At 36.5% G+C, this 11,119-nt stretch overlaps 1 protein-coding gene across 1 annotated transcript in view; it reads right to left on the bottom strand.

The window, feature by feature from the left end:
- Window positions 1-3,738: 3,738 nt before the first annotated feature.
- LY75 (lymphocyte antigen 75) overlaps window positions 3,739-11,119 on the bottom strand; it is a 46,623-nt gene continuing 39,242 nt past the window's right edge. The window contains exons 32-35 of the mRNA XM_085325888.1: window positions 9,859-10,026; window positions 8,458-8,580; window positions 7,867-8,034; window positions 3,739-6,585 (exon numbers count right to left, since the gene is read on the bottom strand). Of these exons, the coding sequence (XP_085182014.1) occupies window positions 6,407-6,585; window positions 7,867-8,034; window positions 8,458-8,580; window positions 9,859-10,026 (638 nt within the window). The 3' untranslated portion in view covers window positions 3,739-6,406. The remainder of the gene's footprint in view (window positions 6,586-7,866; window positions 8,035-8,457; window positions 8,581-9,858; window positions 10,027-11,119) is intronic.

Raw genomic sequence — 11,119 nt, 5'->3', positions numbered from 1 at the left:
AAGATAAATATATTGTCGTAGAAGGAAGGAAGGTGTCTGAGGAGAGATGTGGAAGCAGTTTACAGCAGGAAGGGGGAAGCAAGGTACTGGTTCTTAAATGCAAATTCTCATTCTCTTACCTTTGTGAGTGCTCAAGAATTACTATAAGTTAACTGCTTGTAGATGAAGGGAACTAATACAGAATGGTCTCTACTTTGGGCTATTTTGTGACAAGGAGAGCTGTTTGCAGTAGGTAACTGCTTTTTGGGCCAGAAATCCTCACTAAGATGTTCACACAGAAGAAGGAATTCAGGGGTGAGAGGGTCTGTTAAGACCGTAGTTTTATTAAGGACTGGCCTTTTTCTGTTGAAGTCAGAATGTCTTTCCTGGAAATGAGGAACACCTGTGTCCTTCCTGGCTAATGAAGTCTGGTGCATTCTTTGTCCTGCTTCCCTCTGCTTTGGAATTGAAGGTTTAGGCTGGAGGAGGGGGAGGAGTGATAGCACCCTCTCTCACTGTGTTTTTGGTCAGCTCATGTCTCTGTACTGTTGTGTTTTTCACTGGGTGGCTTACTTCTAAATCTTGCGCTAATAATATTCATCAAATAAGTCTGAGATGTCTCTATGATGCTGTCTATATCAACACTCATATTTACACATTAACCCACACCACAGATACCTAATATCTCTATAAAAATACAATGTGTGTTTGGTTTTTTAAAAGTACTTAAGTGAGAATATCTGCAGGTTGAGTTATGTGAATATGAAGATTACCAGCAGAATAATATACCCACGTTATATCYAAGTAGGGCAAAAAGACAAGTGTCTGCTAGCAGAAAGGGAGGGAGAATGGACAGTATTAGGACATAGTGAGCCAGAGGAGAGGGATGCATGAGGTAGAAGGGTGAAATTGGTATGAGACGAAACAGGTTAAAAAGTAAAATGGTGCCCACAGGAAACTTAATAAAAGATGGAAACTTTCTTCAGAAACCCAGCATTTTTCCCTTCTAAGTAGCTTGTGATCCACACCGTGCATAAATGTGCCCTCATATTTACACGTACGTGCAAGTCACATTCTTGCTTGATAACAGACTCTCTTCTGAGTAGATGTAATATAAGTATGAAAATAAAGAACGTTCTATGACAGAAACAGCTAGCAGTTAAGTAACTAAWGAGGATGCCATTCAATCATGCATGTTTTCATGCATATTTGTGAAAATACTGGAACCATTTTTAAGTATTACTTGAATAAAAATATAACTCTGCTAGTTTTTACAGAGTACAAACAGCAACTTTTTTTTTGTATAAATCTCTGTACTGTGTCATGATCTGTAAAAGGGGAACTGTGACACATGACACTTGAAAAGAGAAGCATAAAGAAAAACAGAAAACAGGAATAGAACTTTTAATGTGAGTATCCTAAGATAGAGTGTGGAGGAAATTAACTTTGCTCTCACAAATGCACACATAAGTAATGACCATAATGATGAAAGCACATTTTGCAGTAATTATTTGTGTTGCTGGAATTCCACTTTCCTTAAAAGATGCCTTGGAGTATATTAGTCTATGCTAAAAAGGAGCAAAGCCAACAAACTACTGGTGTTTTGTTTATAGTTACTTTATATTTCTTTTGGGGTTGCAAATACAAATCCAGAAGGACCTACAGTCTGTTCCATTACCATGTAATAACAATGAAACCTCATCTGGAAAGCCCCCCATCCCTATCTTGAATTTGTTTAAAAATGTTAGTTACTGGTGTATAGGCACTTTCAATGTGGAAATGTAGAGGAATTAAAAACAAGCTAATGGCATTTTATAAGCTGTGCAGCACTTGCAAGTTAATTTGCTACCTATAAAAAGTACTTTTTCTAGTGCTTTGTAAACTGTCATTTAAAAAAATCTTCAAAACTGAATGGATGAAGTCCTTTATAGCTGTGATTCTTTTTTTTTTTCCCTCCAGTACTTAATCTCTCATTCTTTGTACACATAGTTCTTTATTATGGCTCATAGTTCTTGCTTTAAAACTGCTTTTTAACATGTTTGGCCAGTAAAAGTTTTATGTACTTCTTGGCAGCAGAATGAATTTGACTAGCTTCATAAACCTCAGTCTTACATATCCCACTGTGCTCTATAGAGAACAGCAATAATGGACATGTAAAGGATCCAAGTTGTAATAGTGACTTTCAGCAGTGAAAATTCTAATGTTTGGTCTTTGTTTACTTAAAAAAAAAAAAAAAAAAAAAATCACTGTCAGGCCATGCAATTTATTTCCTTCTTTCAGAAATGTTTAGATGTATAACATATGTCCAGGGCAATGAGCAGATGGTATGTTTGGTTAAAAAAGAAGAAATCAAGAAATACAACAAATATATCGGGCCTAGATAGTGCTTACGCACAAGTGCTTGTGATTGATGGATTGTTTTCTACATCTATAAAGAGGAAGTAAAATAACGGGTAAGCTAAAAATACTGGATGGTCCAGTGTCTGCTGTGGATCAAATCCCCTTTCTGTAGTCATGGAAAGGTTAATGAGGGAATCTTCAGAGACTCTGGGTGAAATTCTGGAAGAGGAACAAAGAGAAGAGTGTATTACTCCACTCTTCTTCGCCTGCTTACCATGGGACTTTCCATGGTAAAGAGTTTTGCCATAATGGCAGAAATTGCAGTATCATTGCCTTATATGCACTGAGTCATAACAGTGCGAAACCTTCTTTTGTTTAGCTAGAGTTGTACAGATTCTGCTTTGAGCTGCCACCATCCAGGAGACAGCTTGTACTCTAGGACTTGGGAGGCACAGGATCTTTTCCTAACCCCATTTTTCTGCGACCGGGGAAAATACTGTGCTTCAGTTTCCCTGTTCATCTTTTGTCTTCAATTTTTAGACCAATCTTTTTTTGAAGCAGATGACCTTGTTCATAGCTGTGCATTTTTTTTTTTTTTTTTTTTGTATCTTACTGTGCAAAACAAGGGCAGCCCTGGCCTAGATAGTTAATGCTCCAGCCAGGGTCACAGCTCAGCTCATCCTATGAGCTAATGGAGTAGTTGTCAAATCTGATTTCCCCAGAACTGTTTGCTGTACTATGTTAGAGACTTACAGGTGTATTAAAGTCTACTTCACTCACAAATGGAAAATAATGTGTAGTTCTTCTGAAGCAGGGTTGCACTCCCTTTCTGCTATACACCCTTTTCCAATTCTGTAATCTCCCAAGTGCAGAATTCAGCCCAAGACTTAAGTTCTTCTAGGAAAAAGGTAATTTGCTAACACAATATGAAAAGAGGAAGATTAAATTTAAAGTAGATGCAGCTCATACTTTAATTACAAATATCATAAGATTGAAAATAACTTGACTAACTTTGGATTTCCTGCAATTAACAAGCAGTGACACTGCAGAACCTTACAATTTCAGCTCCAAAGCAGTTCATATAGGTATGATGCCTTTAAATTAAAAAAAAAAGGGGGGGGGGGGCCTAGGGAGAAGTGGCACGGGGCATGTTCCCTGTCTGTGTAAATGCTAGCAGAAACCTGGTAAAAGTTAGGCATAACACTATGCCCCATGATAAAGTGTGTTTTCACACATTATTCATGTGGCTTTTTTTATTGAAAATACATAAAAGACTTTGATCTTTAAACTTTTCATATTGTGGTAGCACCTACCTAATTGTGAACACAGCCCCTCTGTCACATGCTTTGGRCCAGTGATAATGAGCTGTACCTCAGTTCTGATAACTACTTCCACAGAAATAAAACCAATGTAAGCAGCTTAGTGTTTTACTTGACTTTATTCTTTCAATAGCAATGCATCTAAATAACTTCACTATATACTCAAAGTGGGTCATTCACTATGTTAAGACAGTTGTGCTTATCCAAATAAGAATTACCAGTGATTAGACAACCTGGGTATGATGACATGAGAAACATGAGAAATGGGCCTTAGAAAACTATTTACATAATTCATAATAATATTTTATAAAAAGTACATACGCATAGGATATTCACTGGATAATTAGGACAATTTCAATTTTCAATTTCAGATTCACACTCAAATGTGCAAATACAAGCATCTATAAAACTAGTAAATTTCAAAACATATAAACTTACTTGTAAATACTTCCCAATTATTACTATTATTAGAAAAGGACAATAAACAATACACATCTTTTCTTAGTCCCTTAACTTAGAAGACATTCAGCAAAGCACTTACGGATATAAGCTAAAACAGAAGATAATAGGAACCAGGCTTTACATTCCAAACACTTCTCATACAAGGAGATGTTTAAAAGGGGATTGGGGCTTATTTTCATTGCATTTATTTCCAGGGTATAAGAGTTAATTTTTATACAAGCTACCCCAAGAAAGGAAGAAAGTGTTCTCAGTTGTGCCCAAGTACCAAATAAACAAGTGCTTATTTCTTTGATCAGCAAACTAGCGCACAATATTTCCTTTACTGTGCCTGTCCAGTCTGCTATTTTAATAGGTTTCTATGAGAAGTTCTCTATTTCTCAATAAAATTGAGAAACATTTGCGTATCAAAATAGTGCAAACAGGCGCAAAGAAAAGTGCTATCAACATAAGTAAACTGCAGGGTGGAAAAAAGGCAGTTGAACATTATGACCTTGCAATGTCACTTCAGAGAAATCAGTAGTACTCCTTTCAGTATGTTAAACCAGATGTATTCCTGTTACCATATCACACCATTATTAAAGGGGGAAGGGATCTGGTCTTTTACATGTATTCCTTCATAAAGGTAAACATACCTGTTTCACATATTGTGCATTATTAAAAAAAGTCTAATGACTTTTTCAAAACATTAATTAACCAAATCATTACAGTAATTAATATATACAATTCTGACTTCTCTTTTTCCCTTTATAGCTTCTTTGGAGTGCGTACACAAGGCCACAGTAACACAATAGGTTTAAAAAAAGAAAAAATCAAGTTTAAGAAGTTTTACGTAAAATACTCAAGTATTTTCAGCCTCTCCATACACAGCTTAAGTTACCATACATTCTTTCTCACTCCTTCCTTAGACATATTTTTGTCTTATTTCTGAAACAGATGACAAGTATTTCACCTATACAATTATGCATTTAATTCTAGTATAAGTAGGAATATTGCTGTAGGTAAAATGTCATGAGGATCTCATTACAGAGCAAGGAACATTGTCACTGCAATGCTCCTGTCTTTGGTCACAGAGTGCAACAGATCATGAGACAGAGCAGTTTTTTTCTGTGTTTTAATGTAGAAAAAAAATCATTCAGGTCTAATTTCAGAGGAGCCATGGGGAGGGGAAAAAAAAAAAAAAAAAAGCAGAACTTGGTAGGTCATTCTCTAAATATTACCCTAAATGCAGTTCTAATCTTTGTCTTAATTAATACTTTGGGTCTCGTTTTTTTTATTATTATTATTATTATTTTTTACAGTAAAATTTCCTGCTATTGGTTCTCGTAAAACTTACTTTGTGATGGAAGCTGTGAGAAAAAACCAATCTACTTAAAAAACAGTTATCTTGTAGGATAAAACACAGTATTTGTGCTTTAGGTTTTTACAAGACTAGGGGTTCTGCTTGTGTTCGTAGTTAGCCCTTAATGCTAGCTGTGCTAGCCCCACTCACAACTTCTGGCAGAAGGTTAGTGATGTGCCAGCTTGCAACAGCCTCAGATGCAAGTGTTCCACATTTATTTCATTTACTCCTAGATGGAGTGGCTTTGGTGAAGGGTGTTCCCTGTAACTCTGTACTAAAAATGTGCGTTTTATACTTTAAGATTCTGATCTTTCCAATATAACTAATGATTTGTCCATGAACTCTGAGGAAAAAGCCAAAATATGTTTTTCCTACACTATTAGTCATAACAATAAACATGAAGATTCTAGTTCAACGGGAATTAGGCTTTAACAGACAGTTAAACGTTTTCTCCCATGCTGTATCAAAACTGGCAACCACTTGTTACAAAAGCTGCTACGCCAAGGTGATGTCTCCTATTTGTGATCTTTGTGTTGGCTTCTGCAGAGCAGGCCAATGCTAGCAGCAGAACGCTAACACTGTACCAAAATGGTACATCACTCTGTACAATTATCAACCAATAACTGTGCCAAGTTACAGAATTCATGTAGCAATTTCAAATATATTTGTTAGGGTGATGTTGCGTGAAGCACTATTGGCATTTACTATTCCATTAAAAATACCTTCCTGTAAAAAGAGATAGTAATACCCTATATTAAACATATTACAGAACTCCAAAAATCTTGTACTTTAAACATTTAAGGCCAAATGCATGTCATTACCATGGGCTTGAATAAAAATTGCACATTTGCATAAAAGAGTGGAATTTAACCCCATTAATAACCTTTTTATCTTTTTTTCAAAAAGAAATGATAAAACATCAAGTACCTCCTTCTTTATGACTTCACACAGTGAAGTTCATGCTAAATCACCTAGAAGGAACATCATCATCAGTTTCATCGTCATTCATCCCTCTTTGATARCGTACTGAAGAGAAGCCACTCCAGTGAAGACGTTTCTTTTTATAGAGATACCAGACTAATCCGCAAATGAAGACCAAAATAATTAACAGAGCAAATGCTACAGCCACCCCAGTATGATTAGAACCTGCAATAAAACAAAACCAGTTATCCTATAGCAGTTGTGGATAATTTTAACATCCTGTAGAGCTTTGTTAAGAATATTTTTTTTCACAGAGTTAATACTTATGTAGCTATAAATTAATAATGTATGCATTTATTTTAGAGTCATTTGAAGTTAAGGAAAATTGCATCATATTAATAATCTTCACCTCATTAACTGCAAAGTTAAGTTCCCATAYAGATTAGTAGCTAATAGTTTATTTTTAACCATTTTATTGGTAATTTCCTAATTATATTTAGGTTGGAAGGGATCTCTAGAGGTCATCTGCTCCTTCTGCTCAAAGCATGGCTAACTTCAAAGTCAGGTCAGTCAAAATAAGTCTACTAGTAAATGCTTTACTTGCTTCAAGCAAGAAATATGATATTGTACTCAGTATAAGTGAAATGATTATATCTTTCTTCTGAAAAGTCAGGAGTGAACTTTAAAACTTAGATACTCTGCTTTGAAACTAAGCAAGTATTAAAATTATTGCTGCAAAAAAAAAAAAAAAAAAAGCCCGTTTCAATGTTTTCAGACACAGGTGTTTCATTTTGAAGTTGTGTACTTCAGAGGTCTAAAACGCTCTTGAAGTCTCCTTGAGTGGAAAAGAAAAATTTTTCTGTAGGGTTATTTAATAGCATGAACAGAAGTCTATTCCTGCATTTCTATTTCTGTGAAGTATGTGATGTATGCAAAATCAGAAAGATTCCACTGCTTCTCGGGAACTTGTTTAAGGCTCAGGTAGCTGCTTCCTCTCCTGGCCAGAACAGAGTATGAAGAAGTATCGTGARGCCTGAGTGCTGTCTGGAGCTGTGGGGTTGTTTTCAGCAGCCTCCAGAGCACTGAAGATGCAATCTGCAGTGCCACTTACTCAGCATCTCACATGAACAGAAATTTTTCTGTTTCCACCTGCACAGACACAGAGGAAAACTGGATTCATCCGTGAAAGACTCTCATGTGGTAAGAGGCAGAAAACTGTAGCAACTACTCTATGCTCTCGTAAGTGGAAATTTCAATTCTCTCCCTTATCTTTCAAGAAGATAGTGGTAAGCAGGAGAGGCAAATTCCTAGTGACAACTTTTTTTTAAACTGTCCTAGTTGAACGGGGGAGCAGTGACAGAAGCTTCTCACTTAAGGCAGAGGTACCTGATAGGTTCTTTGAACTGTACTTCCCATTATTTGTACGTGGATTTTCCCCAGGGTGGGGAATCCTGCAATACAGTCACTACAAAAGTTAAGCCGCCACTAGAATCAATGCTGACGTACCTACGGGAGCTTTACAAACCACTCTGCTTTGACTACGACCGCAGTCAACTTTGGACCACGTGCCAGTTGTGGACAGAATAACACTGCATTTCTCATTGTCCTCTGTAGTTTTGTTTTCCCAGTTGACATAATTAACTGATGAACCATCGAGCCAGTTCAAGGACTGATCTGCTGAGAAAAATCTGCTTTAGTTAAATCATCATAACAGGCTGTATTACTACACAGAATGTAATCCACAAGCTATTGATTTCTTTATATTGTTAAAAGAAACAGGGCCAAGAATACCTGTTCCATATATTAAAGGCAATAAATATGAATACATCCCTTTTAGCCACACTTCTTCTCCAGACCCTTAGCAAACAGACAGAAATGACAGTATTTGCAGTGTAACTATTTGGCATCAGCGAYAGTGCCAGGGAAAATTGATTTCAGTGATTCCTGCTTATATCAAGTGTRGCTATCGGGAAAGACTTAACCTAGTCCAAAGGGCTAGGCTAATAACACTGCAAAACTGTATTCTTATTTGAGGTTTTATGCCTTTTCATTTACCATGCAAAACATTCATGCTCATACTTGATTGCTACTTCTTACCCCTGGAGCTCTGAGCCAGGCCAAGCCATACTTTCCTGGTGATGAGATCATTTGCCCTTATGTGCTTTCTGACAAACGCGTTCTCCTCAGCGCTTGCTATAGTCAGAAGGGTTGCTGAAGGATCTGAGGGGAAAAGGAAAAGGGTTAACATTTTAACTTCAAAGATTCTTCATTGTGCTTGCACATTAACTATGTTTTCTTAGAACTGTACAAGTGCGATGTAACACAGGGGAAAAGATCTGCTTTCCCAAGAATACAGTGTCAATGTTATACAAGACAGTGTCAGATGATTATTAACTTTTTTGCTTGGTTCCTCAAGCGGGAAATACTAAATAAAATGATGATAAACCTAACACAACTGTAGAGTAGTTGTAGTGAAATATCTGCTGCTATCTTCCCTAACATAGAATGATTAGTCTTGGCCAAGTGTTAAACCCTCTCTAAAAATGCTGTTTAATCCTAAATACAAAAAATGTTCAGTATTTCCAAGAAACATTCAACATCTTGCTGAATCAAAATTATTTTCTTTGTTGATCCCTCATGCCATCTCAGGTTTTTATATAAAAGTGCTGTAGCAATTAAAGGGCAAGAGGGGTATTTTGAAGGATATACTGGAAACAGATTTGGGTACTACCCACTCTTCAAGTATATGCAAATATAAACCAGAAACTTAATTTAGAGAAAGATTATTCTCTCCTTTGACTACCAGGCCAGATAGGGCTGTGAACAGAAGCTGCACCCAGAATTGAGGCTATTTGTGCCTTTCCTTTAATACATCCTACATAGTGAGTTCAGCTTTACATCATAAGATAATTCAATGWACAAAGCCTAGTTTCTAAGCTAAGAAAGTGACAAAAGATGTAGTATATGATGCTGCTTAACATTACCTTTCACAGTGCAATCCCACATAGTTTATCCAAGACAGCAGAAAATTAAGTTTTTTAGTTTATGGATATGATTAAAGTATATGATATCATTAAGGTTGTTTGGTTTAAACCCTTTGATGGGGATCTCTCTGCAAGCAGCTAATGCAAGGGTATCATAAGAATACACAGCTAACAGCACTAACTTAGCGAAGTTACTTGTATACAAATAAAATAGTTCTCTCCAAACTGTAAACCCTAAACTTCTAAATCCTCTGTCAATGGCTATCTGCCTTTTATTTGCAGAGGTGTACACCAACTGAATTGTCAACACACTGCAGAATTTTATCAAAACCYTTGATCAGCTGTTCAAAGAAAGTTAAGATAAAACTTGCTATTAGAAGTTTTCCTAAGTTAAAGAAGCATAAAAGCTGAACTGTAACGAGTGTAGGATTGTGCATGTGTGCCCACTCATGTTTTAATTCTTTTGGAAGAATTGACTAATTACAGCTTTTAACATGATAGAGTCTAAACATACTCAGTTTGTGGCAGACTCTTTTAGCATCTTCCACATTATATACTGAAAAATTGTAGAAGGCCATGTCAAAGGCATAGCAGTGATCCTTGTACTGTATCCACTGCAGCGTTCCACGGGCGTGTGGGCATCCTGGGGCTCTGCTCACTTGCTGTGTCTGTAATTGTCTCTCTGCAAAGATAGAGATATTTGATGTTATTTCTGCAGCAAGAGTTTGTGCATAGTCTCTTTGCTGTTTTAACAGGAAAATAAATAGTAACAGGGACTGCTTGTCCTACCAACAACTATCGATACATGACAACTAGTATACATTCCTTCTTCATGCGTAGTAGATGAACTTAATGAGATTTGGGGCTCTTTTTTTTTTCTTTGCTTTCAAGTTTGGTTTGATATGGACTTTCATTCAGAAAAGATACTTAAGAGTTTATGTTCATGTCACAGGTGACTTAAAGGTGACCAGATTATTATCAGACTTCCACCAATGGAATGGATAGAATGAAACAGTGTGAATTTGGCAAGTTAATCTGCTCACAGGATATAACAATTATTAATATAAATATACTAGTTTTCTCATTCCTTTTGCTCCAAGCCTCTTGAAGTTCTTTATATAGATGGGGTAATCATTTTCAATTTTACAGACTCCTGTTTCACTTTGAAAAAATTACAGAAAGCAGAAGTAGGAAGCAAAATCCTGGCATTAYTGAGAAGAAAAAAATGATCTTCTCATTGTTGACTGCTGAACAGAGAATGTCCAGTGTCCTTCAAAAGCCTTTTGACAAGGTACAGCCAATTTTGTTCAGGCTGAATCTACAATATTCTCCATGGATAATCTGAATATTACTCCAGTCTGGAATGAAGTGTTTGCCCGAAGAGGTTGTGGAGTCTCTATCCTTAGAGATACTCAAAAGCCATTTGAACACAGCCCTGGGCAACCTGATCTGGGTGACCCTGCTTGAGCAGAGGGGTTGGACTTGATCTTCAGAGATCCCTTCCAACTTCAACCATTTTATGATTCTACTGAGCACCGCTGTCAAATAAAATAAATTCCCATTGGCATGACTGAAAAACTTATGCAACAAGTACAAAAATATTTGAAATACAATGGAATCTTCTCCAATGAGGCTTTGTAGCAAGTACTGCATTTTTAATGTGGCTGTGAGTATCTGACAAACCTTGTTATTCACCACTAATTTATAGTGCCTCAAATCTTTAYGATGTACTAAAAACCATTTTATCATTCCTGATAAACAAGCGGTCCTAAAGA

The sequence above is a fragment of the Rhea americana genome, unplaced genomic scaffold (genome assembly GCF_003343005.1).
Source record: "Rhea americana isolate MKP2758 unplaced genomic scaffold, rheAme1 scaffold_124, whole genome shotgun sequence".
Taxonomy (NCBI): domain Eukaryota; kingdom Metazoa; phylum Chordata; class Aves; order Rheiformes; family Rheidae; genus Rhea; species Rhea americana.
This window is presented reverse-complemented; position numbering and strand designations above follow the sequence as displayed.